The sequence below is a fragment of the Lipophrys pholis genome (genome assembly GCF_963383615.2).
Source record: "Lipophrys pholis genome assembly, chromosome: 9".
Classification (NCBI taxonomy): domain Eukaryota; kingdom Metazoa; phylum Chordata; class Actinopteri; order Blenniiformes; family Blenniidae; genus Lipophrys; species Lipophrys pholis.
In genome coordinates, this window is record NC_137639.1 from 32389639 (window position 1) to 32408476 (window position 18838).

Sequence of the window (18838 nt, forward strand, 5' to 3'; positions counted from 1 at the left end):
CCTAACCCTTTCTCCTCAAATGATCAAACGAGATGACCCTAACCCTGTCCCTAACCCTAACCCTTTCTCCTCAAATGATCAAACGAGATGACCCTAACCCTAACCCTTTCTCCTCAAATGATCAAACGAGATGACCCTAACCCTAACCCTGTCCCTAACCCTAACCCTTTCTCCTCAAATGATCAAACAAGATGACCCTGTCCCTAACCCTAACCCTGTCCCTAACCCTAACCCTGTCCCTAACTCAAACCCTTCCTGATTCAGAGTGAAGCACAAACGTTGGAGCATTGATTAACAAGGGTTAGGGTTGGGTTAGGGTTGAGGTTAGGGTTGGGTTAGGGTTGAGGTTAGGGTTGAGGTTAGGGTTGAGGTTGGGTTAGGGTTGAGGTTAGGGTTGAGGTTAGGGTTGGGTTAGGGTTGAGGTTAGGGTTGAGGTTAGGGTTGAGGTTAGGGTTGGGTTAGGGTTGAGGTTAGGGTTGAGGTTAGGGTTGAGGTTAGGTTAGGGTTGAGGTTAGGGTTGAGGTTAGGGTTGGGTTAGGGTTGAGGTTAGGGTTGGGTTAGGGTTGGGTTAGGGTTGAGCTAAATAAGCAGTTAGAAATCCAGAAGTAACCCTCATACCAGACCTTTCTTTAGGACTTTGGAAGAAATGGAAGCTGAGTAAAGACCCTAACCCTGTCCCTAACCCTAACCCTGACACTGTCCCTAACCCTGACACTGTCCCTAACCCTAACACTGTCCCTAACCCTAACACTGTCCCTAACCCTATCCCTAACCTTAACACTGTCCCTGACCCTAACTCTGTCCCTAACCCTAACACTGTCCCTAACCCGAACCCTGTCCCTAACCCTGACACTGTCCCTAACTCTAACACTGTCCCCAACACTGTCCCTAACCCTAACTCTGTCCCTAACCCTAACACTGTCCCTGTCCCTGACCCTGTCCCTAACCCTGTCTCTAACCCTAACACTGTCCCCAACACTGTCCCTGACCCTAACACTGTCCCTAACCCTAACACTGTCCCTGACCCTAACCCTGACACTGTCCCTAACTCTGTCCCTAACCCTGTCCCTAACCCTGTCTCTAACCCTAACTCTATCCCTAACCCTAACACTGTCCCTAACCCTAACCCTGTCCCTAACCCTAACACTGTCCCTAACCCTGTCTCTAACCCTAACCATGTCCCTAACCCTAACACTGTCCCTGACCCTAACCCTGTCTCTAACCCTAACACTGTCCCTAACCCTGACACTGTCCCTAACTCTGTCCCTAACCCTGTCTCTAACCCTAACTCTATCCCTAACCCTGTCCCTGACCCTAACCCTGTCTCTAACCCTAACACTGTCCCTAACCCTGTCTCTAACCCTAACCCTGTCCCTAACCCTGTCTCTAACCCTAACTCTATCCCTAACCCTGTCCCTGACCCTAACCCTGTCTCTAACCCTAACACTGTCCCTAACCCTGTCTCTAACCCTAACCCTGTCCCTAACCCTGTCTCTAACCCTAACCTTGTCCCTAACCCTAACACTGTCCCTAACCCTGTCTCTAACCCTAACCCTAACACTATCCCTAACCCTGTCCCTGACCCTAACACTGTCCCTAACCCTGTCTCTAACCCTAACACTGTCCCTAACCCTGTCTCTAACCCTAACCCAGTTGACCCAACATACTGTATTGATTTCTGACAGACCTACAGGAAACTTCCTTTTCAACCACTTTGAATGAAGCGATGCATTTTGGACTTGCAGAGAATTGTCTCCTGTTTTTAATCACATAGAAACTGTGACCAATCTTCAAGTAAATCAAATGAGACTTTTCATTTAATTCCCGACAGGGTGAATTCAAATATACTGATGTCTTTCTGGCAGAAGTTTTCAATCACAAACATCTGGCAAAAAAAAAAAAAGCAGCACTATTTGCTTTTATCTCAGTGTTTGGATGAAAGTTTGTCTCCTTGTCGTTTGAACAGAGACACAAAGCAACAATGAGAGGAATCAACTTTAACACCAAGGTTTCTCAGCTGGCGGCAGAAGTGTGCGTGACACGCGTCCGTCCGTGTCGGTGTCGCCAAGTCATGCACGGGGCTTTTATTTCGAAGGACGAAGGGCCAGTTGAGAGCAGAATAACAATCCTGCTGGTTTTCATGTATTTTTACGAAAGACTTTTGAGACTTGTTTTTCCAATTAGATCGAAAAGAACAACAACTTTTATTTGATTAAAAACCATTAAAGCACCTCTAAAGTCCATGCAGCTTTAAATACCCACCAAATAATGCGGCTGTGCGCACGTGGACTTAACAGGTACTAGAAGTGAATTCTCCCAGCACAGATCTGTGGAGCCGCAGGCAGGAAATGCTCGTCACAGCTAATTGACCAAATTGATCCCGGAAGGCTGAAGTAAGGTTTTTATTGTCAATGTTTGACGAGCAACTGCGAATCCGTGAAAAATTTAAAAATAAAGTTCCTGTTATCATTATTATTATAATGGCAGTTTTATCTTCCTAGTCTCCTGGACTTGCTCATTATTGTTGGGTTTCCTTTGTAAAAGCGCCCTGAAATGACCTTTTTGTATTTTGCATTATGTAAATCGTTAAATTTAATTATATTAAACATGTGGCCTGTTTTGCTTCTTGTTAGCATCTATATTTGGTTCAGTTTATTTAATACAAGTACAAGGAATGATCACCTGCCTGTACTACAACGCTGGATTTTCTCTTATGGCGGTAGCTTCAGGATTAACTCTGGTTTTCTCTTATCCAGGTAACTTCAGGATTAACTCTGGTTTTCTGTTCTACGACGCTGGTTCACTTCTTCCCAGTATAAATCACCATGGTAACTGACTGAATGTTTAACCTGCTCCGGAGCAGGATAAGATCACAGTGAGTGTAAAGCTCCGCCTCCTGACCAATCAGATCTCTTGGGAAATGCCCCGCCCTTTCTTAAATGATGGTGATTGGTGGGCAGGTTCAGCGCTGAGCTGCAGCGGAGAGGAGAGGAGCACAAACAGGAATTTATTATATTTTTTAACTTGGTCACACAATGCAAGCTCCACCCCTTTCAGGTGAACGCTCTGATCCTGGAGGGAAACTCTGGGTTGAACGAGTGAGTTGATAACCTGCTTCGTGTTAATGCTGATCAGGATCCAGAATGTCTGGATAAGTCAACCCAGGAAACAGAGAGAGATCCTGGATATGTTGATCACGGGTCATAGTCCAGGCCTCCGAAACGCTTCAGTCCATAACAACATTTAGCTTTTGTACAAAAAGAAAATTCTCAATACCAACATTTTGTGTATTTTGGGTGAAGTGATAAAGGTTAAGACCAGAGGAAGAGGAAGAGGCATTATCGATCTATAAATATCCAGTTGCATCATTTCCGTCAGATGAGCAGCAGCAGGCGGTGAACAGTGTTTATTGTAAAAGAGGTAGAGAGGATACAGCTGGTTGAATGTACACCATGGATCACACTCACCTCCTCCACTTGACAGTAGAAAACTACAAACAGTCTTTGGTTTTCTCTCTATTGCCTCTCATTCACCTCAACATCCTGTCCTGAGCTGCAAACAACAAAAAGTAACTGTAATAATATTAATCATCACAATAGTGTTAAAAGCAGTGACCCCCCCAGTAACAAGTGGTGGAAAACAAACCCAACAACCTTGACACACACACACACACACACACACACACACACACACACACACACACACACACACACACACACACACACACACACACACACACACACACACACACACACACACAAGTTCCAAACAAAAATACAAAAACGACTCCAGCAGAGTGTGAAGTCATTCTTTGCGTGGCCCGTGGCGGTCAGTCGGAGTTGTCTGAGTGGTCACTGTGCGGGGAGGCACCCGGCGGGGGTGAGGTTCTGCCTGACCAGCTCCCGTTAGCCTGAGTAGCAAAGAAAGACAAAGAAACGTCAGTCTCACTTCTCTTCACAACTTCTCGCCCGTTTCCACCAAGTACTACAGTATTAAAGAAGCAAAAACACTCATTTTGGAATTCACTCTGCCTTTTCCTGACAGGCCTGACCTTTGACCTTCTCCAGGCTCACTGGAGGAAACACTGGGCTGACTGGCAGCACTAGATCTGCCTCACTCAGCCTTTCAAGGGTCATATAACTTCCCTTCCGAAAGGTTCTCCAACAGTACTAATCATCTCCATCCCTGGAACGAAGACAGTCTGTCCTCTCTGTCCCTGGCTTGTTTCAGCTTTTAAAAAGTGTGTTGCTCCAACCAGCCAATCAGAAATCAAACCCTATATAGTGTCATCGGGGGTTTAGCCAATCCCAATCAAGGTAGGCCCTCCCTTTGACTCCTCCCACAATTAGGCAGCTCTGCTCTGGCACATGGCACCACCAGAGGAAGTACTTCCTCCTCGTTCCCAAGATGGGCATGTGTGGGCAGGGCCAGTCCAGCTCACACAGACACAGCAGATTCTGAATGTAGCTCCTATGATCCAATATTCAAATGAGGAAAATCAAGGAGGAGCTAGAAACTTAGAATACTGAAGGTTTCTGGAGCGACCAGGAGGAGGAGAACAGGAGGAGGAGGTGAACAGGAGGAGCAGGAGGAGGAGGAGCAGGAGGAGGAGGAGAACAGGAGGAGGAGGAGATGAAATGATGGATGATAGGAGAACTTTAATCAGCACAAGCCTCAGAAGTCTGGCAAACATTTAAAAACAGGTCTGAAATAAAAATGATCAATATTTCAACAACCAGGCTGCAGCTGATGTAATGAAGAGACTCCAGTAATCATCAGTTGAATTTCATTCCATGAACTTCCTGTCACAGTCCAGTGGTACTGGCAGGTTGTGAGGACGAATCAAACAGAAAACCAAAAGTTGGAATAATTTGCCTTTCCAGATTGCATGTCTGATCGTTGTCTCAGATTTTGAGAAATAGATGAGAGTTATAGTCCAGTACGACGTATATGTTTTTTTCCCCCCTCTTCATGACACGTGTTCTGACTGGTGCAACGTATACTCTGGAGCGATTTATAGTCCGGAAAATATGTTAGTTACACAAACTCAAAAGTAGGATTCTGGCTCTCTTCAGTGGAAAAACACCTGATTTCAAACTAGAGAAGAAAATCCTGCTGTTAAAATAAATGAGCTCCTGCATCCATTTCTTTATTAACGTCTCTTTTCTGGATTTGAGGCGGCCATGTTGGTTCCTTATTATCACATGGAAACTGGGAAATGGGAACATTCCCAACTGGTAAGTATCCCACTTCCCAGCTGCATGAAAGCAGCTTGGCAAGTCAAGGCTACAGTGAGGACGGCTCAGACTCACCAAGATCACATTGTTTAGGTTGTGATGGTCACCGGCGGTGTGTGTGAACACACACTTCCTGTGGGCGTGTGAACACACACTTCCTGTGGGCGTGTGAACACACACTTCCTGTGGGCGTGTGAACACACACTTCCTGTGGGCGTGTGAAACATAAGTGACCGGCCGGCGTTGTGAAGGTTTCGTACCTGAACTCCCCTCTGGGAGGCAGACTGCTCACCATTCACCCCAAGGAAAAGGTCTGCAGACCCCGACAGAGAGAACGACCCCGACCCTGAAGCAGCAGCACAACATCTCATCACACAGAATTCTCCCCCATTCAAGAAATTTACTCACAATTCTAATTGATTTGCACCAGAATAGAAACATTGATGAGAATAATGTGAAGACTTCATTTGAAACAGGATTCCTACAAGTTGAATTTAGGACCTTCTTAAGACTTAGAACCAAATCTAATGCCCATTTCTAACCAGACTTCACAGTCAGCATAAATTTGTTCATAATTGGAACCGGGTCCACAAATGGGACTTTCTTTGCACTTTGGACATTTCCCAGATAATCAAAACACAGTATACAGCAACAGGAAAAAAGTATGGCAACAAAATAAATGAGTGAGAGTGTGAGTGGTTGGTGGAGGTCAGAGGGTGAATGTAGTGAGAGAGTGAGTGGTTGGTGGTGGTCAGAGGGTGAATGTAGTGAGAGAGTGAGTGGTTGGTGGTGGTCAGAGGGTGAATGTAGTGAGAGTGAGTGGTTGGTGGTGGTCAGAGGGTGAATGTAGTGAGAGAGTGAGTGGTTGGTGGTGGTCAGAGGGTGAATGAGTGAGAGTGAGTGGTTGGTGGTGGTCAGAGGGTGAATGTAGTGAGAGAGTGAGTGGTTGGTGGTGGTCAGAGGGTGAATGTAGTGAGAGAGTGAGTGGTTGGTGGTGGTCAGAGGGTGAATGAGTGAGAGTGAGTGGTTGGTGGTGGTCAGAGGGTGAATGAGTGAGAGAGTGAGTGGTTGGTGGTGGTCAGAGGGTGAATGAGTGAGAGTATAAAACCTATGCATTATTATCATTAAAATTTACGGGAGAATGTTAGTATCGGTACGACAACTTTGGACCTTGAGCAGCACATTTTGGAGACGGGGAACCTGGTAGTGCTGATGGTGAATTGAACCTGGTGGTGAATTGAACCTGGTAGTGCTGATGGTGAATTGAACCTGGTGGTGAATTGAACCTGGTAGTGCTGATGGTGAATTGAACCTGGTGGTGAATTGAACCTGGTAGTGCTGATGGTGAATTGAACCTGGTGGTGAATTGAACCTGGTAGTGCTGATGGTGAATTGAACCTGGTGGTGAATTGAACCTGGTAGTGCTGATGGTGAATTGAACCTGATGGTGAAATGAACCTGGTGGTGAATTGAACCTGGTCGTGAATTGAACCTGGTCGTGCTGATGGTGAATTGAACCTGGTGGTGAATTGAACCTGGTCGTGAATTGAACCTGGTCGTGCTGATGGTGAATTGAACCTGGTCATGAATTGAACCTGGTAGTGCTGATGGTGAATTGAACCTGGTGGTGAATTGAACCTGGTAGTGCTGATGGTGAATTGAGACCAGATTTATCTCATACAGTTGTTGGGCCTAAATCTCCATTGGTCACTCCCTCCTGACGGGGGCACCACGTATTCTTTGAGAACAATGACGTCACCCTCCTCCATGACATAACCCTCCTCTGACCCCATGACGTCACTCTCCTCCATGATGTCACTCTCCTCTCCCTCATGATGTCACTCTCCTCTATGTCACTCTCCCTCATGATGTCACTCTCCTCCATGTCACTCTCCTCTGTCCTCCACCTTCAGATCAGACTCCTCTCCTCCACCTCTACAGTCACTGATCTCTCTCAGACTCTCTCACTATTTCCAGTGATGACGAGCTGCTGATCACTTGTTTTTTCTTTGATTAGTGATTCCAGGACTGTGACACCAGATAAGATCACCTCCTGACCTCCACCTCCTCATCACTATTTCTCTCTCAGTAAAATTCCCTTTCTTCGTCATTTCTGTCAGGATTTAGTGTCAAATGGCAGCAATCAGCTGAATGAGACACATTGCATTGACCATTTATGGTAGAAAGGGGGCGTGTTGAGGGCGGGGCCTGAACTGGTACCTTTCCAGATGGACTGGATCTAGAAAAGGAAAGTGCCTGCAGTTTTATCGATCCAAGTTTTTTGGGGCGCACGCCATTTTCAGCATTTTTAGTAGGAATCCTATGCAATGTTTAATAGATGAAGCCCTTGGATGCAAACTGGACGCTCTCCGCGGCTCTCCGCCGTACCTGTGGAGTTGGGGGTGTGGGGCGAGTCGTCCCCGTGTTGGGCTCCCAAGGCAGTCTTCATGGCGTACAGGTTGGCCTCTTCTTGGAACTTACCGATGTTTTTCTTGTAGCGAATTCTCTTGTTACCAAACCAGTTGGAGACCTGACCACGAGACACAATGCGAAAGGACATTGAAATTACATCTTGCAGACCTGAATAGAAGCAAAGCTCCAGGAGAAAACTGAAGAAAGGATTGTAGATTAGTGGACTTTTGGTAAATCTCTTTATGCAGTTCACTGACCTGTGACAATTTATCTAAACTCCTGTTTACCGGAGGATGAGCGCCTGAAAGCAACATAAAAGGTGACTTACTGGAGGCATGATTAGCATTAGCTTGTGCCCCCCTGAGCTGTGATTAGCATTAGCCTGTACCCCCCTGAGCTGTGATTAGCATTAGCCTGTACCCCCCTGAGCTGTGATTAGCATTAGCCTGTACCCCCCTGAGCTGTGACTAGCATTAGCCTGTACCCCCCTGAGCTGTGACTAGCATTAGCTTGTGCCCCCCTGAGCTGTGATTAGCATTAGCCTGTACCCCCGAACTGTGATTAGCATAGCCTGTACCCCCCTGAGCTGTGACTAGCATTAGCTTGTGCCCCCCTGAGCTGTGATTAGCATTAGCCTGTGCCCCCCTGAGCTGTGATTAGCATTAGCCTGTACCCCCCTGAGCTGTGATTAGCATTAGCCTGTGCCCCCCTGAGCTGTGATTAGCATTAGCCTGTACCCCCCTGAGCTGTGATTAGCATTAGCCTGTATGCCTTAGCTGTGATTAGCATTAGCCTGTACCCCCGAGCGTTGATTAGCATTAGCCTGTATGCCTTAGCTGTGATTAGCATTAGCCTGTACCCCCGAGCATTGATTAGCATTAGCCTGTACGCCTTAGCTGTGATTAGCATTAGCCTGTACTCCCAAACTGTGATTAGCATTAGCCTGTAACCCCGAGCTGTGATTAGCATTAGCCTGTAACCCCGAGCTGTGATTAGCATTAGCCTGTACTCCCGAACTGTGATCAGCATTAGCCTGTACCCCTACACTGGGATTAGCTTTAGCCTTCACACCCCCAGAGCTGGGATCCGCATGAGCTTGAGAGAAACTGGATTACCAGAGTGAAGCTGGATTACCAGAGTTAAGCTGGATTACCTGAGTGAAGCTGGATTACCAGAGTTAAACTGGATTACCAGAGTTAAGCTGGATTACCAGAGTGAAGCTGGATTACCTGAGTGAAGCTGGATTACCAGAGTGAAGCTGGATTACCTGAGAGACGGTGATGCCACACTGCTTAGCCAGCTCCTCCTTGGCCTCCTCGCTGGGGTAGGGGTTGGACAGGTGGGAGTAGAAATACTGGTTCAGGACTTCTGTGGCCTGTTTGCTGAAGTTGCGTCTCTTGCGCCTGCAGAGAAATAATGAAGATAAAAGCTTTTTGAGAAGGAATTTTATTTATTCTTAGTTTAAATAGGTTCCCCATTCTATTTCTAAACGTTGCACACTGAGAGTGTGAAAGCATGGGGCAGCGTCCCTGCTCCTTCAGGTTTGATAACTCAGCTGTAGGGTCTGGTTTCTCTTCACAGCAGACTGATGGAGTCTACTGTTCTTCAGAGACCTTCTGCTTTCTGGTGAAAAAGCTTTGTGTGGACAGCAGTGGCCTGGAGGGTAGAGAAGTAGGCTTTGCATCAGGAGTCAACAGGTTTCAGTCCCACAGTGGGTCCCTGAGCATGGCCCGACCCCCATCAGCTCCCGGCAGCACTGCAACGTGGCTGCACACTGCATCTCGGAAACAGGACTTTTCCCAGTGGGAGATATTTCAGCAGTTTCCAGCTTTTGTTTCATCTGGACTTCACAGTGAAGAAAACCCTGGTGGAAACGGCCACCAGCACCAATGTTCTGCACTAAAGTGTTTTATTTGACATGCACAAATCCAACTTTTCCAGAAATCCTTCCTCCAGAAAAAACATCTGTATGTACCAAATGTAATGGGACTGTAATTCATTTTGTAATTTACAGGTAAAACCAAAGCTTTGCTTGGGGATTAGTCAGGTCTCCCTCCCTGATCTTTGATATGGCAAAGCTGCGTAGTGCAGCCAAAATACAAAAGCATGAAGCAGTTCTCCAAGGCTGCTATGGATTTTTAAAAATGCCTTAATCCAATCTGTTGTTGCTCCCTGGAATGTTGAATAACTGAGGCATGTCCCAAAAAGCTGCTGTGCATTCATAAAGGTACATTTTATCTCTGAAGTGTCAGCAGTGAAACTTCCGGCACACCTTGCATCGAGGAAACGAGACCTCAGGATCATGACGGCCTCGCAGGTGCTCTGCTTCAGCTGGGTCTGGATGGAGCTGAACTTCCGGTGAATGATGGCCACCATGCGCTCGATCTCACGCGGCGTGACGGGACGCGTGCGAGACTGCTCCCTCAGCAGGTTCATGACGTGAGTGGTGAACTCAGTGCAGGCCTGAGGAAGACAACGCAGCCAACGCGTGAGCAAGATGACACAGCTGCAGTGTCAGTGCTGAGTTTAACAACATCCATGATATGGCTGTCGAGTAGTCGTAATCCACCACCAAGAAGAAAACTGAAAGAATGTCAGTTCTGTAAGATCTAGACCCAACATGCTTCTGGATTAGGCTCCTGGCAGGAAGCTTAAGCTCAGGCAAACGTGTACAGGCAGTGTGAGCGATGGAGTCCTGTGTCGACACGGTACCTGCTCATACTTCTCCAGTTCAGTGTGGTAGATACTGCGAATCTGGCTCAACTTGCTTTTGTAGTCGGAGTGCTCGAGCGAGCTGTCGGGCGACATCCCCCCCGAGCTGGTGGCGGCCGACACGGCGGCGGCCGCCCCACCGCCCTTCTCCGGCCCGGCCACACCTTCCGCCAGCAGCATGTTGTCCAGACGCACCAGCTGAGGGTCCTGAGGTTCTTCCTCCTGGGCGTTCCTCATGGAGAGGCCTGTCAATCAAACACAGCTGACAGTCACTTTCTGTTCTTTTCTTAAAGCTTTTTCCAAAGTGGGATTATCCATGGCAGCAAACTGGCTTCTATAGACGCAGTGGGTCGGGGGCTGAACAGACTGGATCATTACAGCTATGTTAGGACGACACCATATATCACAAACATGTTGTCATCACCAAGAAAACACGGGCAATATGGATTGCAAAAAGGCTAAATGAACGCCAATAAGTTACTCTGGAAATTAAAAAAGTCAGGATTTAAAAAAAAAGTGCAATCGACCCCCTGGTAACTAGAAAATTACCAAAACTAGAAAACTTTGAAATGCAGATGCATATTTAATGTAAAGAAAAAAAGAAAAACAGCTGGGTAACTTAGAAGGAAAGAGAAAGAGCACTGTGATCCCCAACATTAAAAAAGCAAAAAAGAATTACTGAATGGCTAATTGCACAATTCTTGTGAATTAATGACAAAGTTGTGTAATTTCACAGTGCATGGAAACAATCTTTATCACATTTCTTCAGTCTTTTACAAAACGTTTATTCTGTGTGTTAATATCACAACAATCAAGTTGCAGCCCTCATAAATACCATGTACAATACCAAATTCACAATACTTCACCAATTGCTGCTTTGACTATTCAGTTTTTACTACTTTCATTCACACATAAACTTCTGTATTTATTCCTCCTGACAGCTGGTGAGGATACCGCAACAACACACAGCCTGCAACTTCTGAGAGTGCCGTGGAAAACATTCGGCCTGGTCCCAGTGCCCAAGTAAAGGCATCCTGTGGCAGCGAGTGACTATAGGCCAATACCACTGAAGGTCCTGGAGAGACTGGTTCTAGCACCCCTCAGACCACTAATGTTCTCATCATAACACCCGCTGCAGTTTGTAGATCAGCCCACAGTTGGTGTTGGTCTGTATTAGGGCTGCAAAAACGAATCCATATAAATCGATAAAATTCCATTCTTAAAAGTGTTGGTAATGCATTCCATCATCGATTCGTTGTGTCGCATGGTTTATGCGCCACTCGCCATGTTGCGGAGCCGTTTACTTCACCTTCAGAGCTTCATCAACGCTGGCTGACTGAAATCAAGTTTAAAAACAGAACCTCAATCTGCAGAGCCAGTTGAACGGAGCGAGGCGGAGGCGGTCCAGTAGAACCTGTGAGGAGCAGGTAAGAGTGACCCCCTGTACTGGACACGTCACTGAGCACCAACACATTTTTACCTGCTCACTCACCTTAATGAGGACAACAGACAGGTTCTCCTGGTAAATTTCAAGCTGAGCGACAATGAAACGGCCAAAATACTTGGGCTGGACCCAATTATTGGAATTTTCAAACGTGGTGGTGTCAGGAGATTAGTTTGAGATCTGAATCGTCGCCGCAGCCCAGAGCTGCAGTGGAGCTCCTCTCCGACTTTCCCTTCCCAGCAGAGGACATGAGGCCCGGGGGCCAAAACTGACCAAGAGGCTCCAGTCTGGTCCCACCAAGCAAGGAGCTTACAGAGGATTTATACAAGTTTAGGGTTAGTTTTTTACATTTCACTGTATTTTGCACCACAATATGACATTAAAATTAACTTTATGTTATAATTGTAATCATTTTCAGTACTAACTGTTTGCTCTTAAAAAATTATAGATGATTCCATTACATCCACTGTGACCACAACAAAGAAAAACTTTGAAGTGTAGATTTAAAGGGGACATATCATGCTAAATCCACTTTTTTAGCCCTTAAATGCATGTTGTTGTATATTTAGAGTGTTTAGAAGGACAGAAAAGTTCAAAGTAGTCTCTTCAGGTGCTCCGTTGATATCTTTATATTCTGTTTTGGTCATATTTTGCGATCGGTTTCGATTTTTCTATTCTCTATTACGTTTTTTGAACAATGACGTCACAGTATTCCCGGCGGAACTGCCAAATTAGGACATCGACATTTCGAGCAATCCGCCATTTTTGTTTCTCGCTGCGATTTTGTAGTCCAACCTAAGTTACGAGAGGATAAGTGGAAATGTTCGGTTGTTGGATGTAGTAACCCACAAGCTTCGTAACACCGTCTCCCAGCATCAGAACCTTTTCCAAGTGCCTGGTTGAGTTTTATTTTTCACAGAAATGTACCCACATCTGTGGGTAAGGTCATTTTTGTGTGTGCGAATCACTTTAAGGACGACTGCTTCAGCAACCTCCGCCAGTATAAAGAAGGATTTGCCGAAAGACTTGGTCTGATTGAGCGGTCAGTTCCTTCTATCTATGGAGACGACGACCAGAGCACTTCGGTAAGCTGTATATAACGCTAAAAAGTGTGATGATAAGACGTCCCTGTCATTGTTTTGTTAGCATTAGCAGTTGCACCGTCTTCATATGTTAGCGCTGTGTGCTCGTTTTAGATTAGAATGTAACTTCTGTGTTAAATAGTCGTTGTAATACAGGCAGTATTGTAGTAGTGGGCATGGATGGAGAAGTTAGTGTAAATATAGTAACACACCATTGCGTTACATCCATATGAAGACGTTGTTCTTCAGGTGCATCATGGTCATTTTCATCTGGCTCCGCCGGGTCCGACTCTGGCTCCAACATGTATGGCTGGATGGACAAATCCTCCCTTGTTGACATTTTGTAAATAATGTGTGAATATAAAGTTTCTGCGCCGCTAGATAATTGTATCTGTTCTATCAAACTACAAAGATGGCCGAACAGGGTGACGTTGAACCGAGTGTCACCTCTGCAACCTGGAGAGGAGGCGGGGTATGAAGAGACCGCCCCAAAACGAGTTGCTCTCAGAAGCACATCAGAAAAGGGGTAGAAAAGGGGCCTGTGGAGCTCTAATAATGAGGAATTCAGACCCAAGCATTGCAGTTCCGCGTTGTATAGACCACAACTGTATGATTTAGATGTAAAAAGGAAGGATTTAAAAGCATGATATGTCTCCTTTAAAGGTTATTATAGTAATATTTTATCAGTCTGGTCCACTCAGGATGTAACTAGACTGTATGTGATCCCTGAAGTACATTAAATTTTACTTAATAATTATATATATATATATATATATATATACATATACATAGTATACATCTTTGTCTTGGTTCAGTTATGTGGTTTTAAATAACCATAACATATTTGATGTTTGGTTCATTCAATATCAACTGGTCATACAAGTTCAGTTGTTTTTTGTATCCGATTCATAGATTAATCGAAAAAATAATCGACCGATTAATCGATTATCAAAATAATCGTTAGTTGCAGCCCTAGTCCGTATCGTGTTCTTCAACTTCTCCTGTGCGCTCAATACGATCCAGCCCAGACTGCAGGAGGCCAAACTTAGAGGATATGCAGGTGGATGCCCCCATTGTCACATGGATCACTGACAATTCGACAGGCAGGTCCGTGAGATTGGGGATCTGTAAGTGTGATCATGTGACCAGCAGCATCGGAGCCCCCCAAGGAACTGTGTTATCACCCTTCCTCTTCACCACTTATACCGCAGACTTCAGATAGAGCTCTGAGTCCTGCCACCTTCACAAGTTCTCTGATGACATGGCCTTACTGGGGTGTGTGGAGGGAGGACAGGAGAACCAGTACAGGGGTCCGGTGGTCCAGTACAGGGGCCCGGTGGTCCAGTACAGGGGCCCGGTGGTCCAGTACAGGGGCCCGGTGGACCAGTACAGGGGCCCGGTGGACAGCTTTGTGAAGTGGTGCGAGGAAAATGACATGCAGCTCAACGTGGACAAGATGAAAGATATGGTGGTGGATTTTAGGCGGAACAAGTCTCCTTCATTCCCAGTCTGTCTCAGTGACACTGACGTGGAAATCGTGTCATCATACAAATATCGAGGTGTCAACTTGGACAATAGACTGGAGTGGCCCACCAAAACAGAGGCTGTCTACAAGAAGGGCATGAGTCGACTCTACTGCCTACAGAGACTCAGGTCCTTCCATGTCTGCAGCAAGATGCTCCACATCTTCTACCAGTCCATTGTTGCAAGTCCCAACAGATTAAATAAACTGATCAAAAAGGCCGGGTCAGTTGTCGGCTTAAAGCTCGTCTCTCGGCAGGAGGAGGCTGAAGACAGAATGTCGGCAAAGTTGCTGACATTCATGGACAATGTCTCCCATCCACTGCATGAAACACTAGACAACCTGAAGAGAAGCTTCCTGTAGTAACTTCACCACTGCAAGGACACGGACACGTACTGCGGGTTTGCCCACATCGATGTATTGTATTTCTTACACATGACAGGCACATCCAATCTGTACAGACGGACTCCTGCTTCACACACACTTGCAGCAGGGTGCTCACACAGAGGCTAAACTAAACATTGTGGTGGGTGGTGCGTGAAAAACACACATCATGTGACACGTCATACATCAACTGGAGTGACTGAAGAGATTTTACAGGAGTTAACCAGGACTTCTTCTGCCGTTCACATTTTTTTTTTTTTTTTATCAAATTATCTATAGCTCTCACTAAGTAGCCTCTTTATTTATCACAGCTTTATAGTTTAGTGTTGACTTTAGTAGCAGGCTGTTGGAAACCAGATCAGTAACTGAGTCAATACGGCCTCAATCATCCAATACAGAGTGCCTGCTTGTCCAGCTGTTGGCTTTAGTTACTGTATGACTGAACCATTATGTTGCTCAGTGAGTAAACAGTGACAATCAAATGTTCTCATGTGTGCACGCTTCATATGGTTCATTACTTCATCCAATGACACCACTGTATAATAATGCCACATGGGCCCAACCAGCTCTAAACAGACCTGAACTATCACCAAGTATTAGAAAACAAAGTGTACCCGTTTTTTCTTTGACCTCACACAAGACGCTGAACAACGCAGGCTTCATTCGGTGACAGTTGAGTGCATGTTTCCTGCAGTACACAAGGAGAAGAACAGAGTATGTTAAATATAATTACACATTTAAAGGGCAAAATTTGCTGTAATGTACTTAATAACTGTACATTATGCACTCAAACACTTACTTAAATTCACAAAACAAGGCAGACAGTAACCTAACAAGCAGTGAGAATAAAAGTTTCATGATACTGTACACCTGTCAAAGTATACAGCACAAAATGTTGCACAGCAATCATATTTATTAAATATCAGTGGACAAGAATCGAAACATGAAGAACTAGCACGATAAAGTTGTGTAACTTGAAAAGGCACTTCTTCTATCTGAAGCTCTGAGGTGCTGAAAGTGACTTTTAACAGCTTCATGTGAAAAGAAGTGGCGTGACAAGATGCTAATAACCAAAACAGAGTGGCATCTTAAACTTAACCTAAACTATATCTAACGTAACCGTGACTAAACCTAAACTAATCCCAACCTAAACCAACCGTAAATTAAGTTGAAATAAACTAAATTAAATTAAACCAATCGATCCAAAACAAACACACCGACCAGCTGCTTGGAGCAAAGCTAACTTAGCAGATGCTCGCCTGCGGCTAAATATGAATTAGTTAACAGCTACTAACGCGGGTAAAGCGCCCGAATGAGTGGCAGCGACTGAATCATGGACTTTTTACGATCGTAAAAATCTATTTCAAACTGGAGAAACTCGTGAAGTGAAGCTTCGTTTGTTAGCACTCAGAGGTAGCAGTAATAGTTAGCCTAGCACGCTAATGATAGCTACGCTTTAAATCAGCCGTTTAAATAGAAACGTTTAACGTCAAACCGCAAACTATTGTCCTAACTCTTGATAAATGTGAACGTTTAACTCGACGATAAAAGTTACTGTGACAGCCAGTTAGCTGAGAGTTAGCCACAGGCTAAAGGATCCAAACAATGAAGTTCTGGAAACTTTGTGTTTCCATCCTGTCGACTGAAGCGAAGAAAAGGCTGAAAACATTTAAAAACATTTAAAAACATCTAAAAACATTTAAAAACATCAGCGCAGTCACTCACTTTGCTTGTGCCTCGTCCAAACTTTGGTCGGTGATGGTCATGATCTGCTGCAGGATGTCACCTATGTCTCTGCGGGTCTCATCTCTGCGGGTCTCATGTCCATTCTCTGTGGCTTCGAGGCCCGACTCCACACCGTCAGACCGGTGCTGGGAGGGTTGGTGAACCGAGTTGAGGGCGTGCATCCCTGGGTGGCACCTCACGCCGAGTCCCCGGCCGTTGGGCGGCCCACTGCCCGTCAGAGGTTGCTGCTGCAACATCTTAAGCGAAGACTGCGCCCGGGCGCACAAACACACACACACACACACACACACACACACACACACACACACACACACACACACACACACACACACACACACACACACACACACACACACACACACACACACACACACACACACACACTCGGGGGCCTCTAGCGGCGGACCGGGGAGCTGCACGGCCGTTCCGACGCTTCACCTGGAGTCTCACCTTGATCTGCTTCATTAGAGAAACATGCAGTGTCCAGCAGTAGCAGTTCCACTTTTAAGCTTTAAATATAGTATAACATAAATGATTATTGATCCATTTCGTCCATCGATCCATGAAGAAGCTGCAGTCGCCAGAGGGTAAATAAACACGTGACTGGAGCTGTGAAGAAGGTTTGGGGTTTTAATAACAAACCATATTTTTTCTGATTTTTGATTGTGAGTTTCCTGTTGGCCCCTGGCCAGCTCAGTAGGTAGAGCATGAGACTCTCAGTCTCATGGTAGAGGGTTCATGTCCCCGGCCAGCTCAGTAGGTAGAGCATGAGACTCTCAGTCTCATGGTAGAGGGTTCATGTCCCCGTCCAGCTCAGCTGGTAGAGCATCAGACTCTCAGTCTCAAGGTAGAGGGTTCATGTCCCCCGGCCAGCTCAGCTGGTAGAGCATCAGACTCTCAGTCTCAAGGTAGTGTGTTTGTGTCCCACGCCGGGCGCCACCTTCCTGAGAGCTCTCCACCTTCCTGAGGGCTCTCCACCTTCCTGTGAGCTCTCCACCTTCCTGTGGGCTCTCCACCTTCCTGTGAGCTCTCCACCTTCCTGTGGGCTCTCCACCTTCCTGTGGGCTCTCCACCTTCCTGTGAGCTCTCCACCTTCCTGAGGGCTCTCCACCTTCCTGTGGGCTCTCCACCTGCAGGAAGGTTCTTAATGGGTCAATGTGATCTGGGTGACGGTGCTCAGACTGACACCTCCACCACCCGGGGACGGAGAAGAGGGAGAAGAGGGATGGATGGATGGATGGAGGGAGGGAGGGAGGGAGGGAGGGAGGGAGGGAGGGATGGAGGGAGGGATGGAGGGATGGATGGATGGAGGGAGGGAGGGAGGGAGGGAGGGATGGAGGGATGGATGGATGGATGGAGGTAGGGAGGGAGGGAGGGAGGGAGGAGTGGATGGAGGGATGGATGGATGGAGGGATGGATGGATGGATGGATGGATGGAGGTAGGGAGGGAGGGATGGATGGATGGATGGAGGGAGGGAGGGAGGGAGGGAGGGAGGAGTGGATGGAGGGAGGGATGGATGGATGGATGGAGGTAGGGAGGGAGGGATGGATGGATGGAGGGAGGGAGGGAGGGAGGGAGGGAGGGAGGAGTGGATGGAGGGAGGGATGGATGGATGGATGGAGGGAGGGAGGGAGGGATGGATGGATGGATGGATGGATGGATGGATGGAGGGATGGAGGGAGGGATGGATGCCCTACATTTATTTACAGGGCAGTTGACCTCGTCCTGCTTTGCCCTCTTCCAGTTCATCATTCCTTCCATATTAACACTTTTGCCTTCTGCTCAGGGACCAACTCTCTCTGGTAGAGGGCAGATCGCTGGTTTAATCTGGTCTACAAGACTAAAATAAAACCTCCAAGTATGGGAGGACGAGATCTGAGCTCAGAGGAGGGGACGCTCTCGTGTTCTGAGCAGCGGCTACTTCCTGTCGTCAGAGCGTCTCTGAGAAAGTTTAACTTCTGGGGTATACCATTGTTTACATAGTGTTACTATGTAGTGTACCAGCAATACCCCTTCACTCCCCCTACGTCACCTAACACCGCCCCTTCACTCCCCCTATGTGACCGAACACCACCCCTTCACTCCCCCTACGTCACCTAACACCGCCCCTTCACTCCCCCTACGTCACCTAACACCACCCCTTCACTCCCCCTACGTCACCTAACACCGCCCCTTCACTCCCCCTACGTCACCTAACACCACCCCTTCACTCCCCCTACGTCACCTAACACCGCCCCTTCACTCCCCCTATGTGACCGAACACCGCCCCTTCACTTCCCCTACATCACCTAACACCAC

The 18838-nt window shown here is 46.7% G+C and overlaps 1 protein-coding gene across 2 annotated transcripts; it reads right to left on the reverse strand.

Moving 5' to 3' along the window:
• Positions 1–1735: 1735 nt before the first annotated feature.
• pbx2 (pre-B-cell leukemia homeobox 2) lies at positions 1736–16917 on the reverse strand. Of its 2 annotated transcripts, XM_080471622.1 has the most exons (8): positions 16519–16917; positions 15408–15481; positions 10362–10606; positions 9922–10112; positions 8917–9052; positions 7626–7767; positions 5498–5583; positions 1736–3910 (listed from the first exon to the last, which is right to left on the reverse strand). In XM_080471622.1, the coding sequence occupies exons 1-8, from the start codon at positions 16773–16775 to the stop codon at positions 3830–3832; spliced, it is 1212 nt and encodes a 403-aa protein (XP_080327748.1). In that variant the 5' UTR covers positions 16776–16917; the 3' UTR covers positions 1736–3829. The 2 variants fall into 2 exon arrangements, with proteins under 2 accessions (XP_080327748.1, XP_080327749.1); XM_080471623.1 differs by lacking the exon at positions 5498–5583 and having other exon boundaries at positions 1742–3910; positions 16519–16889.
• Positions 16918–18838: the final 1921 nt, after the last annotated feature.